This window comes from Elephas maximus, chromosome 15, assembly GCF_024166365.1.
Source record: "Elephas maximus indicus isolate mEleMax1 chromosome 15, mEleMax1 primary haplotype, whole genome shotgun sequence".
Taxonomy (NCBI): domain Eukaryota; kingdom Metazoa; phylum Chordata; class Mammalia; order Proboscidea; family Elephantidae; genus Elephas; species Elephas maximus.
Genome location: NC_064833.1, coordinates 81,739,907 through 81,762,768, shown reverse-complemented (window position 1 = coordinate 81,762,768; position 22,862 = coordinate 81,739,907). Strand labels below are relative to the sequence as shown.

The window sequence follows — 22,862 nt, the reverse complement described above, 5'->3', positions numbered from 1 at the left end:
TTTTTTGACATATGAAACCAGGAAAAATGATATTTTTAAACAATAATTCTTCCAAGTAATTCAAAGTTTCCAACACTATATACGACATGAAAAAGTTTAAGTGCTTACAACTTGGCATAGGAAAATAATTTAACTTCATGTAGGCCTTTAATATCCCTTTATCTAGGTATATCTTTAGTTTAAAAAATAAAACAAAAATCATTGCTTAAATATTCATCTCTAAATATACAGGCATGTTGATACCTGACAAAGGGAGCCCTGCTGGTACAGTGATTAAAGCACTTGGCTGCTAACTGTAATGTCAGCAGTTGGAACTCACCAGCTGCTCCAAAGGAGAAAAATGTGGACCTTGGTTTCCTTAAAGATTTACAGCCTTGGAAATCCTTTGGGGCAGTTCTACCCTGTCCTATAGGGTTGCTATGAGGCGGAATCGACTCAAATGCACTGGATTTGGGTTTTGAGGATTTTATTTGCCAAAAGAAGTTCAGTATGAGTTCAAACTCCTCTCTTGTTCATACATATCAGATTAAGTGACTAATTAATTCCCATCCTGAACTCTGAATTCAGTAATAAGACAAGGAAGATGCACTTGAGCTCTTATTATTTCTTGTGCACTCCCTATTTCGGTTTATATTTACTATTATTGAAAAACTACAAATCGCTGAAGATGAGAAATCATACACATCTATTTAGCATTATCTAAAGGTAACACTATAATTAATGACATTATCCCGTAACAGCTAAAGAATATGAAATAAAAGTTCCTTTTTTTAAAATGTCTTAAGGAAAATATGACATCCTGGTAAATTAACATGAAAGCTACTTTTAAAGTCAATGCAAGTCTAAACTTTATCATATTAGGTTAGCTCATGTTTTATGTGTAGAACATTGAAACATATCCTCAATTAAACATAACTATTTAGAAAATGAACTAGGTTTGAGAGTTTGATGGTTTCATTTACTGAATTCTGGGGCTCTTTCCTCCTTATTGAAAATCCTGTGCCAATGGCTGTCACTAATGGGAGTAATGCAGGCTAACAGCCTAGAGTGAAAAGGTCAGAACAGTTGTTTTACGCACCTTTATACAACTCTTCATTTACATATACCATCACACATTGCTTAACCACCACTGTAAGTTCTGTGAAATAGGACGTTATGTGATTTGGATGTTGTATGAACACCATGTTATTTTCTTATGGCTACTTTGAGATAGCAGAATTGTTTCTTACCAAGGGCCAGGGAGGGCCTTGAGTTCTGCTCGCTGCTACATGGACCTGGGTTGGTGGCTGTGACCCAGGGAACCAAGGGGGTGGAGAGGGCACGCACTGAGCTGACATAGCCCAGGGACTGGGTCTTTAGTCAAGGCCCTCTGGAGGCCCAAACAGTCCTGCAGGCCCAGTTAGCTGATAAATGAGGTCTAGGGGCACAGGACAAGCCCAGGGTAGGTTCCCAAGCACAAGGCGGCCTGAGGCACAAAGGCGAAGAGGCTCCCTCCTGGCTACATCTGGTTACGTCCTCTATGTCCTGTCCTCCAGCCAGGGCTTCTCAACTTATGCACCCACAGGCATAAACGTGGTCAGACGTTGCCCTAACAGACGTTACGTAGCTCATGATTGTATACTTATGTAGCTTGGAAATTCTCAATGTCTTTTACTCTTCTTGATTCTATTTTTCCCCTATCATTCCCTTTTCTGTACCTCTTCATTTCTCTCTGGTTGATAAAAACTTTACAGCTGCTGCCTTCTCACAAATCCCAGAAAGACTGAGAAATACACAGGACCCCACCTCATCACTTACACTTCCTCTAGTTGCTTATTTCCAACACTACTAGAACAGAACGAGTACTGTCACACTTAGGTGTTCTACCCCTAAGGGTTTGTGAGTATAAAGTACATTCCAAAGGGAATGTACAAAAATACCCATAGATCCTAACTGTAGTTCAGTTTCAGGTTGGGGTGGAAGGAATGTGCTGGGGATGAGGGCCTATTAAAACATCCTATTTAGAAGTCCAAATTCTGGGCTGAAAAGTAAGTACCCTGTCATTTCCCATTTAAATAATCCATTCTTACATGCCTCAACTGTTAACAGGATAGACATGGAACTGCCCGTTGCCAAATTCTGCTGAATGAACACGGCTGTTTTTAGGTGCCACTGAGTTGGTTCAGACTCATAATGACTCTGCGTACAACAGAAAGATACACTGCCTGGTCCTGTGCCATCCTCAAAATCGTTTTATGCTTCAGCTCATTTTTTGCAGTCACTGCGTCAATCCATGTCATTGAAGCCCTTCCTCTTTTTCACTGACCCTCTACTTTACCAGACATGGTGCTCTTCTCCAGGGCCTGGTCCCTCCTGATACCATGCCCAAACTACGTAAGATGAAGTCTTGCCATTCTCAGTTGTAAAGAGTATTATGGCTGTACTTCTTCCAAGACAAATTTGTTCATTCTTTTGGCAGTCCACGGTACATTCAATATTCTTCGCCAACACTGTAATTCAAAGGCATCAATTTTTCTCTGGTCTTCCTTATTCACTGTTCAGGCTTCCACACACATATGAGGCAAATTAAAATACCACAGCTTGGGTCAGGCACACCTTAGTCCCCATAGTGACATCTTTGCTTTTTAACACTTTAATTGTGTATCCAAATAAAATGAAATCCTTGACAACTTCAATCTTTTCTCCATTTATCATGCTGCTACTTATTAGCCCAGTTGTGAGGATTTTTGTTTTACGTTGAGGTGTAATCCGTACTGAAGACTGCAGTCTTTGATCTTCATCAGTAAGTGCTTTAAGTCCTCTTCAATTTCAGTAAGCAAGGTTGTGTCATCTGCATATAGTAATCTGTTAATGAGTCTTCCTCAAGTCCTGATGCCACATTCTTCATACAGTTCAGCTTCTCAGATCATTTGCTCGGCATACAGAAAGCCCCTTGTTACACAGCTTTCCTGATTTTAAACCATGAGTACCCCCCTGTTCTGTTCCAATGACTGCCTGTTGGTCTACGTACAGGTTCCGCAGGAACACAATTAGTTGTTCTGGACTTCCCATTCTTCACAGTGCTATCCATAATTTGTTATGTACCACATAAATGCCTTTGCATAGTCAATAAAACACAGGTAAACACCCTTCTGGTATTTTCTGCTTTTAGCCAAGATCCACCTAGCATCATTCCTTGTTCTAAGTCCTCTTCTGAATCTGGCTTGAATTTCTGTCAGTTCCCTGTTGGTATACTGCTGCAGCTATTTTTGAATTATCTTCAGCAAAACTTTACTTGCTTGTGATATTAATGATATTGTTCGATAATGTCCACATTCTGATGGATTGCCTTTCTCTAGAATGGGCACAAATATGGATCTCTTCCAGGCAGCTGTCTTCCAAATTTCTTGGCATAGACAAGTGAGTCCTTTCAGCATTGCATCAGGTTGCTGAAACATCTCAATTAGTATTCCATCAATTCCTGGAGCCCGTTTTTCACCAATGCCTTCAGTCTAGCTTGGACTTCTTCCTTCAAAACCATCAGTTCTTGATCACATGCTGCCTCCTTAAATGGCTGAATGTCAACCAGTTTTCCTTGGTACAGTGATTCTGTGTATTTCTTTAATCCTCCTTTGATGCTTCCTGCACCATTCAATATTTTTCCCATAGAATCCTTCATTATTTCAACTCCAGGCTTTAATTTTCTTCTTCAGTTCCTTCAGCTTGAGAAATGTTGAGCATATTCTTCCCTTTTGGTTTTCTAACTCCAGGTTTTTGTACATTTCATTACAAAGATTAGGGTAAACCTTACGAATCTTTGGAATCAGAATCAACCAGTTTATCTTTGTACTCTCAGCATATAACACCTGGCACACAGCAGATGCTCAATAAACACTTGTTGACGGGCTGGACACACCTAATGGTGAGTGTCCTGCTTTACTCTAAATGGCAGCAGAGATTCCTGCAGGGCCAGGGTTTAGTAGCTGCATGAGAGTGGCTTAGGGCTGTGAGATGGGACATGGGAATCACGTCAATTTCTCAACCACTACCATCTACAAAATTCCTCTCTCTGCCCCAGCACCCGGGATCACAGTCTCATGACTTCATCTACCTGGGACAGTCCCACTGTATGTCTGCTGTTCTAGTGTAATTATTTCATTCTCAAAAGTATCTCAGTCTGGATGAAAAATTAGCTGGCCATCCCTCGCTAATCCCATATGCAGCAGGCTTTCAAGCCGTGAAGGTGCTTCGGAAGTTCGGGAGATAATGAAGTATTTTACCACCGAACAATAAAGATTTAAATTGCCTGTAAACCCTACTCTTATTGGAGTTTGAGAAATGATTCATTTGAAAAAGAAATTTTAAAAGTACTTGAAACTACTAGTAAACAGACATCAACATACAATGCCTCAACTCTCAGCTGGGGTTACATCAGCTGGATGTCTTGGTCTCCAAAATTAAAACCGTAAAACATGTGAAAACCTAACAGGAGAAAGCAAAAGCATATAAAAGGTGAAAATCCTGACCAGTTTTCTTTTCTGTCCAAATTGCTGGTGAATTCTAAATTTATCAATAGCTGGTCACAGCTATTTCCAGAAGTGTAATCAGAACACAGTTAAATGACATTGTGGACTTCAGAGAAGCTAAGGATCACTTTAATAACACATCTCCTTCCCTAGATCCTTACAAGCTTTTTCAAATTTAACAAAAACACATTCTGAATTCATTATTATTCCTTTAATAATCCATCATGTCCAAGAATCAGTCCTATGAGCTTCACTCCAGTGGTTCAAAAAAAAAAAATTATTTTGCCATCCAAATTCACGTTGACCCATGAATAAGTGTCCCCCACAAAACAATGGTAAAGCCATGTCTCATATAAGATTTGTAGCAAAAAATAAATATTAGTCAAGAAAGATACATACGTATAAGGTCAATTCAGAACAAATGGAAAGGTTTTCAAATTGCATTTATTATGAAGAACAGATGGCAAGGATGTAGCACTGAAATAAATATTCAAAATTACTTTATGAAATGAGATGTATCAGTTTTGTTGCTCCTGGGGCTGTGTGTAACAAAACACCGACTGACGCTGTCTTGAGCAATAAGGAAATTATCTAACAACACAAACTGCAGGCGCAGGGTGGCTTGATCTCAGCCTTGGATTTGCTCAGCACTGGCTTCCTTCTTAGGCCCGCAACTGCAAGCTTCTCTGTCAGAGAAGATGATGTCCACGAGCAAAAGGACCATTTCTTTTTGCTTCTTTTTTGCGTTAAGAGACTCTTTCCCAGAAACTCCAGCAGTCTTTGCTTTCAATTTTAATATGCAGAACCAGGACCCACATTCATTTCTAAACCAATCACTGGCAAGAGAAACAGAATGACCACAAGTGCCTGGAGTAACTATCTAATTATCTAGGGCTGAAAGAATGCAGGGTGTCAACCACAATGGCCACTCCATGATTTGGAAAATAAATTCCCTTAAAATGTACCTTGATTTTAGTTATTTAGGCCCATCATATTAATTATGAATTTTTAAAATCATGTTTGCATTTAATAAATATGTAGTTGTCCTTCTAATTTTAATTAAAAAATGGAAGTGATATAAAATAAATGAAATCATCCGCTTAAATCAGCCTTTCATAGGAAATTTGATCACTTGACACAGGTACCTTAGCCTAGTATTAACCTACTTGAGGCACTGTTGCCCAACCACACTTGGCTACAATTTGGAAGAATAAATGTATTTTACTTCCATATATATAACAGCTATCATAGCTGTAAATTGACAAAACTGCATATTGCATTCATTCAACAAATATTTATTTGGACCTACAAGACACTGTTCCGGGTGCTGGGAATACAGGAGCAAACAAATGCACCAAAAGCCCTACTTCCATGGGAAAGAAGGAAACCTGGTGGCGCAGTGGTTAAGGGTTCAGCAGCCGACCAAAAGGTCCGCGGTTCAAACCCATCAGCTGCTCTGTGGGAGAAAGATGTGGCAGTCTGCCTGCATAAAGATTTCAGCCTTGGAAGCCCTATGGGGCAGCTCTACTCTGTCCTATAAGGTCACTACGGTCAGCATCTACTCACAGTAATAGGTTTGGCTTTGGATTGGGTTTCTTGAGAAAGAAGCAATTAAAAAAAAAAAGAAACATGAAAATTCTACCATATATCAAATGATAATACATGCAATGGCAAAACTAAGCAATGATTTGGGACAGGATGTGCCAGGGTGATAGGGAAAGGGGGAGAGGCTTGCTATTTAAAATCAAGTGGTGAGGGAAGGACTCACTGATAATGTTGGAGCAGTCTCCCAAAGGAAATCAGCACCTAGTCATGTGAGTTATATTGGGGAAGAGAATTCCAAGTAACGAAACAAGCACAAAAGTCTTCATCTAGGAGTTGTGTTGGGTGCAAGGACCAACAAGGTGGTCAATGCCAACTGGGGAGATGAGCAAGGGTAGAATGAAAAGTCCTGGGAGACGGACTGGGGAGTCCATTACCCTGCGTGAAAACTAAGGGCCCACATCTCATAAGCGTTATATAGAAACTGCTTCCTCAATACTACAAAAAATATTCAGAAAAAGCAAGAATTTTAAATAGTATGTTGCTTTGTACAATTGTATATACTTAGCCCATAAAAGCTAGGAAACTTTAAAAAATTAGTTTATCAAACTTTGCTTTACTGATTCAATGGTGTAGAGATTGATGAAAATTTTTATCTCAATGGGTTTGGTTTTTTGGTTTATACAGGTTACTCCAGCTGCTATTATTCAAAAAGGGCAATTGCTCAGGCATGTTACTGCTTTATATGCAAGTAGTCTAATAGTATCAATCAATATACTCCAAGAATAACACTAGTAAGTACATGGAACTTGAGAAATATTCTAGGAAATCAATAAACCAGAAAGGCACGCATAATAATTGACCATGCTAATTCTGGTCATTTTTCCTGGCTTTTATAACCAGAGAATACAGATCTTAGCAGGTACACCAACGACAGTCCCAGAACAGATCAAAATTCTGAGATTCTCAGGAACTGAAAAGAGTAGACCCATGATATATAACAAGAGCCGCCCCAGCTTTAAAGCATCTTCACACAACCCAAGATGAACAGATAGAGTTCAGAATAAGGATGACCTCAATCAGAAATGAAGTAAAGGCTGCCAAGGTTTCAGGACCAATGAAGGGATTCCATACAGGAAAGGATGGGAATGGACTCACTTTTAACATCTTACAGAACTAAGTTAAAGTGTGTGCAATACAACATGGTGTATAGGAGCTCAGGCTAGTGAACCAGATGGGCTGGGCTTTGGATCCTATCTCAAGCACTTTACAACTGCTAGAACTTCTTAGGTTCTCCCCCACCAAAAAAAAAATAAATAAATAAAATAACCAGAATAAAACAGTATGTCCCTAGAAGAGTTTTAGAAATTAAATGGGATAACTTAAATCCATTAAATACATATATTTTCCTTTATTTCTTTATTTCTTCTAAAGGAACAAATTTACTCCGCACCCTGCATGCAACCCCGGGCATGTGCGCGCGCGCGTGCACACACACACATACAGAGCAACATGAACACAATTTGAGGCAACTGTCAAGTTAGAACATACTGCAATTATTGAAGGGTCATCTAGGGTTTCCCTTTGTTGTTGTTTTAATTAACATTTTTCTTCTAATATTACTCAAGTTACAACAGAGATTACAGACCTGAAATATTTTAACTGTTTATATATTCATCCATAACCCAATTAACATGCACCGAATGCCTGTTACTCTGTTACTAGGCTTAGGTCCTGGTGATACATCATAGTTCAGCAGCAAGCCCATGATAACTGCAATACACACAGGGTCCCTCCTACCAGTCGAGAGGACCAGGGAAGTGCAGGCGTGATGACTGAACTGAGTCCTGCAGGAGAGGCAGATGGCCCACCAGAGTGGGAGTGGGTTCTCAGCAGAGGGAATAAGAAACAGGACTAACCAAACCTCTAGTCTCATTATTGCCTCCCCAAGCCCCTTATTTCTAACCCTTCACTGCAGGCACTGGGGCTACCTTGATCACTTGTATCCCCAGTGCCCAGCATAGCCACTGGTACACTGTATGTACTCAGGAATATTTGTTGAATGAATAAATCAACAGAAAAATTAGATGACAAAGTGTATGGATGTTTAATATCAAAAATAACACAAAAGCTCTGAATTACATATATGTCTTTCCCTAATTTCTTAGGGTACAAGTGATGTTTGAGGCAACGAAGAGTAGATAAAAGACAGACCTCTATAATGTATCTATGCCCAACTTAACACATAAGGCAACCAAACCCACTGCTGTCCAGTCAATTCCGACTCATAGCGACTCCATTAGGTTTCCAAGGCTGTAAATCTTTACGGAAGCAGACTGCCACATCTTTCTCCCTCAGAGCAGTTGGTGGTTCAAACCAAGGACCTTTTGATTAGCAGCTGAGCGCTTTAACCACTGCACCATCAGGGCTCCTTGCCCAACTTAAGAAAGAGTAATTAATACATAAGTGAAATCAAATGAGATACGAAATAAGAACAAAGGGAGACAGATGACTTTCTGTTCTATCGGGCTTATAAAATTAAAGCTTTTGCAGCAATTGATTTCTATGTAAAAATGATCTCCAAGCCAGTAAACGAGTAAATGATCTCCAGTTCATATGGTTATATCGTTAGATAAATGAAAGAGGAAGGGCTTTAACAATCAATCTATCGCTAAATTGTTAAATTTATTGTTAAAAGTAGGAGTAGGAGTTATAGCCCTAGTGTTTCCAAAATTTCAAACCACTGACAAACACTTTGCTTAGCTGTCACCATTATTCTTTCTATCAATGAAAAGAGAAACATGAGGTCCTACAATGTGCCAGGTACTTACACATATATAAGATCAGCTAGTTCTCATACCCACCTTGAGGGACAGGTATTACCTTCACTTTACAAATGAGGAAAACAAGCATTTCCAAGATGGATTTTATACTGAAAAAATCTGAGTATCAATTTCAAGAAGTGCTAGCAACCGGTGCTGACAGGAGAAGTAATATTGGGGACACAGGAGAAAGGAACCAATGTCAGGAGAGACAGCCTAAGTCATCAGACCCATTATTTGGGAAATGATTATGTTACCATTAATTTAAAATACCTAAAATTAAAAATCATACTTCTGTACTACCTTTCTTTTTTAATGGAAATATGTATCAGGAGCGCTTATTAGCCAAGTAACCATTATCAGAATCTCTGCTGTTACATGGCTAAGTAAACCAATCACCACAAAATATACTCCATGAATCCACCACTTGAAGAATTAACTCAAGACTTCCTCCTGGGTTAACGCAAGCATTCATCCCGACTGATTTATGTCCATTTCTTTACTAGTCTCTCCATCATTGTGAAATGCTGAGAGCACCATTTATAGACAAGGAAATCACCCATTAAATAAGACTGAAAACCTTGTTAAAAAGATTTCAAGAAGTTGTTAACACTGATGTTAGAAATAACTAAAAGTCACACACAAAGCCATTAACAAATGAAACATAGAATTTTGACAACACAATAAAGAAAAAATCCAATGACGACAGAAGTGCTTCAGAATAGTTATTTGAATATCAAAAGATAAAGGCTTAGAAAAACTGACAAACTCTCAAATATTCTTGTAAAACTGACCACCTTTCTGATCATGCTACTCAAATGTGAAATGCTATCGTACAAAGTTTAAAGAATAGTATGCCAATAATGTCATTATAAAAAAATTTTAAGTATCATCTCATAAATCCATTAAACCAAACTCGGTGCCATCGAGTTGATTCCAACTCATAGCGACCCTACAGGACAAAGCAGAACTGCACAGTAAGGTTCCCAAGGAGTGGCTGGTGGATTCAAAATTGCTGACCTTCTGGTTTGCAGCCAAATGCTTAACCACTGCCCCCCATCTCATAGTGCAATTAAATCACAGTTTTGTAATGATAAGATAAAATAAACAGTATTTAGTTTTCATTTTTCTAAGTTTTCTTCAAAACTTCTCCTGACTCCCAGCTATTTCACATTATGGAACTTTTGTCCCTATTTCTACTTGATTTATTTAAAAATGGTAGCCTGTTTGGTTTTAATTATTCTTAGGTAACAATACGAAGTGGAAGAATGTTGAAATAACTGTACCTACTGAATAAAAAGTGACTAAAACAGAGTACAAACATAATTTTAACAAATTAATCACAACCAAAAGCTTATCTTGTATTAAGTTTTAGCTGAATCCTAAGTGCCAATGCAGCAGGATAAAGCATGACCTCAACTTCAGCAGAATTCATCTGAAGGCTCATTTACTCAAAGAAAGAGAAAGGAAGACAAAAAAGGAGACAGAAAGAATACAAATCAAGGGTCCTGTCACAAGCATTCTTGAAATGTTTTTAAATATTTTAGTAGCACCTGGAACTACTGCAGTTCTGACAGTAATATTTCCTTTCAATTCTTGAGTTAATACGCACAGGAAGAATCAATGTTAGAACATTTCAAAAGGTTTTCCTTCCTAGCTACAGTAATGCTTATACACTTGGGCTGACTAAACATTTTCATTCAGTTGCTGAGAAGTTAGTATTTATGTACTTTCTGACCAATAACCATTGTCCTTCAAAAACCAAAGTAAAAACTGCCAGACTGCCCTCAAAAATTGCAATTATTCCTTTTCTTTATGCAAGGGAGAAAAAAAAAATCACCTGTTAGAGAAAGCACCACTTAATTTTGTACATAAATAAAATCAATCCATTTATTTCAGCAGCAAGATCTAAAATCAAGACATTTGTAAAAATCCATTTTATATGTGTGATGGATATGTTTTGCTTCTTGTTCTGTTCAATTCTCCGTCAGAGCCTCCCTCTTCTCCGCCTAGAAGCCTTCTTTCCTGAGGAAAATATTTCACGTATTTTGGTGGGACCAATTCAACCCCCACATCCAGCTTTCTGCACAGGAGCGAGAGGATGAGCCCAGCCCCAACCACAGGAATGGTTCACAGATGTTCACCAGGTCGGCCAGAATCCTCCCAGGGGTCTTCTCTGTCTCTGTGCGTAGGATTGCTAACCTCAAAAGGTTTGTCTGGAGTCGCTGCAGGACTTCTCCACGAAGTGGAGTACTGCCATAAAATGTCAGGGAGAAACCAGCAGAGCCAAGATTTTGGAGAAGGGCTGGGAAGAAATAGGGCTCTGATTATGGGGGAGTTTGGGTCCACTCACCTGAAGCCAGTACCCCTGTATTTGCGAAGCAAATGAACCATAAAAGCCCCTTTTTGGTCTAAGCTATCTTGAACTGTGCTCTGGTAATCTAGAACAGCAGCAACAAAATCCTGAGAAATCAACATGTTACAATTTCTTTGGGCCTATTAATCAATAAAAATAACAAGATTGGGTTAGATATTCTCTAGGGTTTCCCACTTGCTGTATAATCCTATTAAGTTGTCAGGATTTTTTGTCAGCCAGGCTTCTAAATGCTTGATTTTAAACAGTAAAAGGGGCCAGCATAAAAGTATGCAATACTTTTAGAAATATTTACACATAATTCTTACTCCTTTCTAATGTGAAATATCTTCAGCCACTTTGGCTTTGTTCTCAGGCAGGCAGCCCAGGTTGGGTCACATACACTCATCTTTAAATCTGGCCAAAAGTTCTTATTTTTCAAGTTCTTAATAGAAAATAAAAGAATTCCTTTTAAAAAATAAAATCTTTGCAGAGGCGCATATTGGTAACGTTACAAAAATCAGGCTGCTCTTCTCCAGATCAAAGAACTAACTTCCACCAGTGGTCACAATCAGCCATCTGAGACTTCACGCACAGAGCAGTACAAACCATCTCAATGTACTTCTTAATAAAATTTTATTAAATGTTTTCTGATAAGCTAAATTCTGGCCTCTAATTAGATCTCAAATCTGAAATTCCTTAGAAATAGTAAACAATTATGATACAATGAAATATGAGAAACAGATGCCATCAACCAAAAGTAACTGGAAAATATGATATAAAATGAAATTATGCCCCAATTTGAAATAATTGAAGCCTTTCTTTCTGTAACTGTTCTGAGTCAGTAAAGGTGTGTCATAAATAAAAGTGTTCTAAAATGGATTTTCTGAATCAATTTGTCTCTTCTTCATGACTATATCCAGAATTCTCAGAACAGTGTGTCTGGAACATTAAAAAAAAAAAAAAAAATTGCCATCGAGTTGATACTGACTCATAGTGATCCTACAGGACAGAGCAAAACTGCCCCATAGGGTTTCCAAGAGTGGCTGGTGGATTCGAACTGTTGACCTTTTGATCAGTAGCCAAGCTCTTAACCACTGCGCCACTATGGCTCCCGGGCACATAGTAAACACTAAACATTTGCTGGGGGAAGAGAAGAGGAGGGGACTGGCAGGAAAAACAGGAGTGGTTGAGGACAGGTAAGTAAGGAGGAAGCATTAAGGGGTGAGGAAGGAAAAGACCTGGATGAAAAGACTAAAAAACTGGAAAGATAGGCTGAGAGGAGACGGAGAACCTGTAAAGAACTGGGGCAGTGGGAGGGACCCACAGAGAGCTGGGGGCAGGGGAAGAGAGAAAAGCAGACCATAGAGAGAAAAAGGAAGCGGTGAAAGAAGGGCATGGGAAGGAGAAGAAAGGGAAGCAGGAAGGGGAAAGAGGGAAGAAAACAAAGGGTCAATGAAGATAACTTCCTATCCACCTGAGTATCATACTTTAAAGTTGTAAGTCACTTTGCATATAAATGCTATTTAAAATCTTAATATTCTTATTTGTCAACTCCAATGAAAGTATTCATATATTAATAAATCTAATACAATGCACATTATACATATACCATTCATCGATATGAACAGATGATCAGTAAAAATGATAAAAATAAAAGTTATTACATCACATTTTATTACATAATTTTAAAAGACTTCATCTTTTAACTTTAGAAACAGGAGACAGTTTATTTAAATTTCAAAGCAAGTACTTGCTGAGCACCAACAAATACATTCAATGGCTGATTTACACATCTTTCCCAACCTGAGCAATACTAAATTCTCTATGCCCTCTAACAGCAAATTACAACCAAGAACAGTGTCATTTCCTGTGATAACGTTGGAACTTCAGTTCTTACTTTTCTGATTACTGCCCTTTGCTAAGTGTGCATGTCTGGTAGAGCTCCTGCCTTCCTTTCGGTCATCTTTGTTTCTGGGGAGCACTTTACTAGAGACTTCCTTTATATTTGTCAGTTTTTTCCTATTTTCCTTCATTTTGCCACTTTTATCTAGGCCTGCTTTCTCCTTTTCGCTGTCCTTTTTACCCTTAGTAGCCTCTTTCCTGGATATATCTGAATCCGCAATTTTCTTATCTTTCCAGTCAGCCTCTTTTTCCTTCTTCCCCTTTTTTCTCTCTTCACGCTTGCTTTCTTTCCTTGACTCAGGTTTCTCTTTTTCCTTTTTGATCTCTTCTTTAATGATTTCTTTAACTTTCAGGTTTTCCGACCAAAGGAAAAAATGTTTATTGAAGATATCTCATCTCTAAACTCATGTAGCAGCAATTCTGTGCAAAAGTACTGCCTTTTTACTTATCCCCCCGCCACACACACAAAATGCTCATTCAAAAAGTGACTTGAATCCACTAATTTTTAAGTTAGTTAAAAATAGATGCAAGCCTAGATAAAATATCAGCTAGAACCTTGCTGTATTTTTCCAGCTTGACATATGGTATGGCTCATCTTAAAACAAGTTTAACATGCTATATTATTAAAATGACCCTATCCGCAAAGGCAGTGCTTTACACAAAAGGCTGACACGTTTCACAACTCAAATGACATAGTTAAAGGAATATTGGCAGCTTAAAACAAATTTTTTTTATAACTTTTAAGTACTTACAGAAAGACAATTTTAAAAATTTAGCTCTAACAAAAACTTATATCCTTAAAATATCTGTGCTTACAATTCTTGAAAATATCAGTGCATGAAAAAGTGGTATCTACCATTTAATTTTCTTAGCTAAACAACAAAAAAATTTCCAAATGAGTATGAAATTTTAATTTAATTACCTATAGAGTTTAAAATGACAAAAAGAATTCCTTTTCTGCTTATATTCAACTTTATGAAATCAGTATTCCTTTAAGTATATTTCCCTGTTAACTTACGTAGAGCCGCTCAAGCCAACATAAAGGATACAGCAGTTAAATGGAACACAGAGGTAATTCCAAGTATCATTTAAGATAATGTTTTCAACTTATTTTACATAAAATTTAACAGAGTTGCTTGCTTCTTGCTCTTTCATTAGGAAATCAAAAGAGAAACAAGGTGTTTACTGTACAATGTAGCACTGACGCCAACAAAAATTAAAGGTATCATTAATGTGATAAAACGTAGAAGAGGTTTTGCCCGTTAAAGTCATGTAATACACTGCACAATGTGTCATTCGAAATGAGTATTTTTTCTGGTGCTCACTAAAAGAAGCACTGTATCTTTCTAGACAGTCTAATAAAATCTTGATTAACCAATAAATATATGACTTGGGCTGTCTCAATTAATTGAATTTCCTGCAAAGCAACCAGAAAATTCTTTCATTCTTCCTGAGAATCTTATTAAAATCCTATACAATATAAAACAGCATTCACACAGAATCTGCCCGAGTCTTCCTCCTATTCAGCACTCTTGGGGAGTTCCACAGGCAGAGACGCTGCAGGGGCGGAATGCAGGGCCAATGCTAGCAAGTCATATGCTGCACACTGGCTTTAAAAGGTTCAATTTTTAATGTTTAATTTGCCTCTCATGGTCACATAGTAAAACCGTACATTACTGACCATTTGTTTCAATTACTTAAAGCAAGAATCAAATGGTGAAAATTCTGTTTTTATCCCAGGAATTACTCATGTAAGATGAAAAGTATAAACACTGTAATTTCCTAATTCTAAAATTAAAGTACAAATTACAAAAACTCCCTAAATCACACATTAAAAGGCTCATCCGTTAATGTTTCACCAAAAAAAGGGGAAAAAAAAGCAAAAACTACAAAACAATATGCTCAGCACTTGAACACAAAAGAATATTGTAAGTTTATTGTAAAGAAAAACATGCTCGTCCCCCATGCTCCTTCCCCAAAGGAAATAAATATTTACACATGAACAAGAAAAACCATACGGATATAAAGTAAGGCTGTTATAATAAGCTGTTAGCCTACATATAATAGTTAACAGGGACAGTGATATTTAAAGAATTAAAATACCAAACACAGCAAATTCTACTGAAATCAACAACTTTGATTATACTAGTTTTTTACTGTGCTATAAGACAACGTGCCATCAGAGCTTTTGGAGAAATAAAATCGATCACTGATGAATTCATCTTTTTTTCTAACAGTAATTCAAAAATTCAAACTAAGAAAGGTTTTACGTAGGAAGGTATGTAGGATGTGTATATGTGAATTTAATAATACAGTCTAATATACACTATATCATAACAGTAATAGTATTACATATCCATAATGTAAAGACTGTTATAAGTATTGATAACACGAAAAGAAATTACTTAAAATTATAGACTTGAGGCAGAAAATTCTTTAGAGAAGTTTTGATAAAACTATTTGACTACTGTGCACCCAAAATTAAAAAGCAGCAATGTTTAGTATTAGTAGCTGTATTTACATATCTAGAAAACATCATGCATTTTCAAGCATCAAACTTGATTCACTCAAGGCTAATTTGAAAAACAGAAAATACCTTTAGCCTTAGTTTTTCTCTTGGCTACCCCACTGGGTCCTTCTGTTGGTATTTACAAGATAAAAATAGGTTATGAACAAAAATATTAAAGAAATTCAAAAATAAGTTTTGATGAAATAGTTTAAATTAGTGTTTCTACTAAGGAAATTAATTTACTTAAATTCAACATTTAAAAATACAGGTAGTCCCTGACTTACAACATAATCGAGTTATGATGAACCACACTTACGACCATCCTTTTTTTATGATTTGTATATTTTTATATGTATTAAAATATATCTGTAAGTTTATATATAATGTTTCCAACTCCCAAAGACAAATGAAGATCAGATTTATAAAGACACTGACATTAAAGGCATTAATAATGAAAAATTAAAAAAAAAAAAGAAGTATTCGACTCACATCAGAACAGACTTATGCCAAATTCAGCAGAAGGGAACCCCATCGTATGGTGAGGACTACCTGTACTCTTCTTTCAACATCTAAGCATCTATTGTGTCATTTATATGTGATTTTAAAATATTAATTTTACTATCTGTAACAGAAAGATACGTTGTAATCAGTCTAGGATTTAGACAACTTTTCTTAGACCCAAAGAATCACTGGCTTCAGAAATACCTAATTACCCCTGGAAATGGAATTTCTCAATCGTGTCTTGTTTGACCATGTACTACTTCTCCAGCCACTGATGATAACCACCAGTAGTGAAACGGATCAAATGATCTGACTTCCCTGGTCCATCACCATAGCCATCCAAAAGCAGTATTGTATTTTGATAGAATTTTAATCTTTATCGTTTGAATAATTATTGCTTTTTTCCATTACTTTAAAATTTCTGTATTAAAAAGTTATACAAGTATGTAAGAATTCTGCTATTACATGGGTACATATTAACTTTTTTTCTCTTCATCTAAAATCTTTGCAATTACTTTCTATTTCCACTTCTAATCAAGAGAAGTTCTGATAATGGGTTTATTTTTGAACCTCTAACAAAGGTGAATACCATACACTCTCAGTATACTCTTACTTCTACCAAGCTGTATTCAGCATCCCACTCAACTGATCTTTGCAATTCTCTCTCTCCTAGTCACATAATGTTCGTTTATACTCAGACACTAGCTAACTTTCTAAAGTGGCATTCCCAGTTACTTCTTAGGCATATCACAGTGAGAGGTATTAGAATTACCGTTCATGTCCTGTCAGAGTTATTCCATGTGTAATCTGTCACAAGGTTGGAGGTGTTGTCACAAGGAAGCCCCACACCATTTTACATTTATTTCTGCTGTAAATTACAGAACTCACTCTACATATTTCACCAAACTATAATCATACTCCTTCTTCCAGTGCAAGGTGCTTATTCCTATCCTGTTGTATTGTTCAAATCATCCCCTATTCCTGAATTCCCTCTCCCCTCTCCAAATGAGGTGGTTCTTTTGAGAATGTTAATTATTTTGGTTGAAATGTCACCATCATCATTCTGAAAAGAAAGTGTTACTATGTCTTATCACTAACTACATAAAAAAAGAAATATGTGAATGAACAGTTCCATTTGGTTATATATGTCCAATTGATTGATGTTCAAGTGCTGTGCTTTCTTACATTTCTGTAACTTTCCCTCAGAGACTGAATATGAGAAAGAGGGAAATTCTGTCAAGCATCAGTTAGCACCCACAGAGGTTCGATTTAAGTAAATGTACAGATTTTTTTTCCAGCAATGGCATGAAGCCAAGTGGTAAAGAAAAGATTTAGTGGTGATCTAGGATTGGGATGGCAGGATGGAAGGGAGGAAAAAAAAAACGAGGTTTGGGGTATCAGAAAAGTGGCTTCAGAGGAAACCAAAAGGCAAGTATGTCAGACCTGCTTTTCTGTTTCTCCTAACTCTAGACAGAATTACATTCTCACCGTTTGCAGTGCCAGCTCATGTGTACTCTCCCTATAGTATCAAAAATCAGCAAATATGCACGGTTTTTCCCCTTTTCTCTCTTTACTGAGATAGTCAATGTCAGGAAAAATGGAACAATTTCATCAAACAAAAAACTCTTGACAACACAATGATTCCTTAAAAATAGTTTTCAAGCAGTATGGAGAAAATTCTATGGATTACAGCCTGAGAAGGGAGCATCTTTGTAATGCATTTGGGTAAGACTTGTTTTAAATTGACAGAATACATTCCAACATAAGGCAGTTATCACAGAAGTATTAGGATGCAGTTAAAGTTGGAGGGAACGGCAAGAAAGTGTTAACTTCTTTTTTAATTTGTATGTTTATTTGGATAGCTTTTAAAGTGATTAGTGTTAATATCTGTGCTGTTCGGGAATTTTTATATACAAATTTTTAAAAAGCAGGTTTATATAATCTTCCCTTAAAACATGAGCGAGATATTCGAAGGTAATCTATGTTGTTTTGGCAAGTGCCTTAGAGTCACTATCCCAGACACGCTTTCAAAATGAAACGTTCTGTATGAAATTAAAATGCCTACATCATTAAACCAGTGGTTGGACCTGTGGTTCCAAACATGCAATGGACATGATTTTAGAAGGCTGGGTTTAGAAAACTCAAGAAGCAACTGCAGCTCTTCAGACAGTCGGCTCTAGAACTGGTAGGCTGTGTCTCTCCTCATACTCAGGTCATTTCAGTCACTCCCACTAGTCACTGATGAGACCCGTGAGTCACGCTGAGCCTGTTTCTCATCTTCTGCCACCCCATACTAGAACATCATAATCATTTCAACCCACTGACTGCAAACAGCAAAAAGCGGTCTCAAATGGCAAAGTCACAGTCCCGTGAGTCAGCAGCTTCTCGTTCGAGAATAGGTATCCACTCCCGGTAAAATGCATGTCAGGACATAACCACAATTTCCTTTTTAATTTTAAAGAGATGATGTAACAAAAACATTGTTGGGGGGTTTTGAAAAAAAGGAGCCAACAAAACCACTAACCCTTCAAGAAGAGTGAGGAAAGGAGGAAGAAAATATAAGGAAACTGAAAGATTGAAAGAACAGGAGAAGATTAGGTCCAGAGACTAGATTTTGAATCAGGATAAAAATACAGATTCGAATATATGTGCGCTATCGGGCAAGATCGTCTGCACATTCGTTAGCACAGTTCAGTTTATTGTGTGACCTTCTATAAGACCTGTCATTTGTCCTATAAGAAGATATGTTCAATAATTTAAACTCGTTCACCTATTTAAACTGGGCTTTACAGTATATCAGTGTTTTATTATGTAAGTGGAGACTCCTGAGGCTCTCACTCATCAGGACTGGCCCCAGCCAAGCATCTAAGGAATATCATACACTGTGCTCAGCTTTGAGGAGGAGTTTAAACAAACACTAAGTCCTAGTTCCTACCTTCAAGGAGTTTACAATTTAGTTAATATCTGCTCCTAGGAATTATGTGGTTACCTCGCCAAACAGCAGTGGCAGAGTCTTCGGCATACTTGTTTCATCAATCAGTGTGTGAAAGTTAAGTTTGAGTCACTGACTCTTAAAAGTGCTCCAAATAGGCACTGTGACCCAAGAAGATTCCACAGCTCAAATTACAGAAAGCTTGTAGTACGCTTTATAGACTTAAATAACTAACCCAAAGTCTTACTGAGAAAGGTTCATGGAGTATTAATCCCCAAAATGTATAACCACCACATGACTGAAACAATTGGGATTAATCCAAATTACCTATAAAGAGGTGTACCCATGAAACAGGGCTATGCCTACATCGGCTTTGAATATTCTCCAAAGTTACAAGCATCATGACAGACAAGCATTTTGTTCAAGTCTATCTAGCTAATTGTAAATAAAAACACACCAGAATTCAAGAAGAGAAAGTTTTTCTTACATGTCCAGATACAACTCTACAAGGTAGGATGATAATTTCTAGAATTAAGAATCAGGTACAAGATGACAGACCAGGATGACCCAGAATCGCATTACATCCAAGGCACCTGCAGGACCCCTGCCAGCAGCCAGCCGAAGCTGGGCCTCAGGAATTTTACACAGTTCAGTACCTAGAACATGCTTCGCCAAATGACTCACACCCCACCAATCATGTCCCCAAGAACATCAGGGCTGAAAGAAGCTAAAGAGCAGAAAAGAAATTCCCAGAGTGTCACTTCCTTGTTTTTGTGTCTTTTCAGTCAGGAAAATGGTAGCGCATCTGCAGAAGAAAGAACGGCAAGTGTGAGGAGACAGTACCACATACCAGACACAGAGTATATTCCATAAAGGTTCTTTGATTCTCCAAAATAGAAAAAGTACAGTGCTATACACTGCATCTGAAAATTCCACAACACTCAAATGTATAGAACACAATGTCGCCTTTTCCAATATGTGTCTAAGTTTCAAAGGTATAAGTCAGGAAAATATTTTCATTATGAAACAGAAAATTACAAAATAAATCCTTAGAACATTAAGAATTATACATCATAAATAAAACTTAATTTTTCTCAGCTTCAAAATGCTTTATACCACAGTTTTGCAAGAAAACAACTTTATTTTCTCTCATCAAAAAAAGCCCTAGGTGAACAGTTGAAGGAAGTCACAGAAGTCAGGGGTTCATCAGCTAGATGTATTTTAAGAGAGGCTTTTCAATGGGGCTGGTTAGAGGTGGAACTAAATACTAAACGGTAATTACATCACATCCTTGTTTTCCATTTACAAAAACAAGGCATAATTAATTTCTGTATATAAATTATCCATTAGTATCATGACAAAAAACAAAGACTGATGAGAAATTAATGATTCCAAACATTTTCAACATACATATCACTATTAACTTTTCATAAAGTGATCAAGTATCTTCTAGAGTTAGTAATAATGACGCTTCCTGAAATAAGACTGCTTAAAAAACCTATCTCGGACATTTGGCTAAGTGAATTGCATTGGGGGCAGGGTCCAGGATTGTTTTTGAATTTAAATATAATGGACTTGGATATTTCACTGCACTCAAACTAATTCCCAGTGGAAGGCACCAAAAATACAGGCAAAGACTGAATAAACTTTCAGAGAGAACATTATTAAATCATACACAGTGACTGAAGAACAGTCCAAGTGGTAGCTTAGCTGAAGTGTTTGAATATTTCAAAATCAGCAGCTTTTGCCTGTCAGAAACATTCTTCCTAAGGAATTAAGGAGAGAAACACTAGAATTTTAATAGCCATTTAAGCTTCAGGAGATTACTGTCCAATGTCAATGAACAACATACTACAGAACTGTGATTTGTTTTTTACTAAAATTAGCAAATTGGACAGTCTTCCCTGACAACGTAAATGGGGAATAGGACGGGCCCTGATGTGTCTTATATTCTGATTCAAGACTCTGACTTGCATGCTATTGTTTTGATAATCTATGAAGGATTTCTAATAAGGAAACCAAATTTGTCACATACCCTTCTGGCCAAATAATCGATTTACTGGAAAGAATTTGATTAAATATAAAAAATACGGAATATTTGAAAAGTAGAAATTATTAGTTAAAGAAAATGTTAAAATGTTAAGAAAACATTTTTGAATTTTAAGCTCTATGGACATGCAAACCTAAGTAAAATTTAATAGATTAAAACATGAAACATCACTCCTTCAAAGAGTAATAAAAAAAAAAAAATTTTTTTTTTTCTATTACTTTTTGATAGAAACCAAGAAGTCTTAGGCCTTATTCCTTTCGAGCTGTAATAATTTGTTTGGGGGGCGGGGGGAGATGAAATCTCACTTCCAAAAAACACATTAATATATTGTGAATAAAGGTGCTTTGGCTATTACTGAAGTAAACTCATTTTAAACCAATTTATTCAAAAGTGTCTTAAAAATATTTCCAAATATGTTTAATAGACACTTTCTAATGAGAAAAATTTATTCTCATAAAAAGAATTACCACCTTAATAAATTTAATTTACAAATATAAAAATCACTTTACATTTAAGCCAAATTGATGGACAGTTAATAAGGCAATGCAGGAAAAAATGGCAAAAGACTATTATTTAGGAATACTTTTAATATGCACATTATTTAAGATACATATTCACATTTTCCCTCAGATGGAAAGTGCCTACATTAAAAAAAAAAAAAAAAAAAAAGGAAATTACTTTCTCTGGATGTCTATTTGGAAATTTGGAAATAAAAGTAAAAAGAAATTTTGTTTTCATAGACAGAAATATTCAGACATACTAACATCTGCATACAGTAATTTAAATACCATAAGGGAAGAACACAGGGTTATTTTCAAATTATTTTAAAAGCACCATTAATACAGAAATTTAAATTGAAATTTGTGTTAGCCTATCTGACACATCAGTTAACCAAAACAAATTACAATAAAAATATCGATTTTTTAAAGAACCACCATTTTACATATCAGTGTGTTAAAGGATCAACAGAGAAGCATTTAACTTATGAATCATGCCAGAAATATTTTTATAATCAAGTACATGATAATTATCTTAATAGCATGTTAGACAAGCATCAAGGGTTAACCACAAAAACAACTTATTAAGTTTCCAAATCTAGTTCAGTGAATACATCAGTTGAAACAAAATGGTACAGAAACCAATTACACCACCAAGAACATCCTTTTCAATGTACTTTATGGACTACTACAAGAATGAGGAATGCCGTCGTGTTCACTAACAGTGGGAGACTAGTAAGTAGCTCTACTGGTGAAGAAGATCACACGGCAGACTTTTATTGTAAGATCATGACTGCCTCACTGAAAGTTAAGCCGTGGATAAGCAAAAGGATAAAAAAAGAAAAAGACTGCTTCGGGTTTTCATAAGCCAATGACTTCAGTCCCTGAATCAAAGTTACTGATTATGTAAATCCAAAATAACGCAAGTCTTTCCCTGAACCCCTTCATTCTGTGACGTACCATCAACACCATCTGCAGTTTCGCTTTCTTCTTCTTCTTCTTCTAGCATTTCAAAGGGAGTCATTATATCATAGAGAAATGAGAGGAAACCATAAAACCAATCAGAACTTTCCTCTGCTAAAATATTAAGGACTTCCTCAAGAGAATCAATATTTTCATTACTGCCATCTTTGGTCAGGCCTACATAAGAATAAAGGAAGAGAGAAAGAGAAAATAAGGAGAGCAGTTAGGTGGAAAAAAGAAGTCGAAGGAGAGTGAGCTCAAAAAGGGTGTGCATCATATCACA

General features: G+C 36.7%; 1 protein-coding gene across 20 annotated transcripts in view; it reads right to left on the bottom strand.

The window, feature by feature from the left end:
* ASPH (aspartate beta-hydroxylase) overlaps positions 1 to 22,862 on the bottom strand; it is a 236,926-nt gene that overhangs the window by 199,014 nt on the left and 15,050 nt on the right. For 2 of the 20 annotated variants that reach the window (XM_049854247.1, XM_049854249.1), the window contains 2 exons: positions 15,724 to 15,765; positions 5 to 13,473 (listed from right to left, as the gene is read on the bottom strand). The exons of 17 other annotated variants lie outside the window; for them this stretch is intronic. In XM_049854247.1, the coding sequence (XP_049710204.1) occupies positions 13,112 to 13,473; positions 15,724 to 15,765 (404 nt within the window). In that variant the 3' untranslated portion in view covers positions 5 to 13,111. Of the gene's footprint in view, positions 1 to 4; positions 22,757 to 22,862 lie in introns of those variants that run through there. One more of the 20 variants, XM_049854245.1, reaches the window with a different exon arrangement.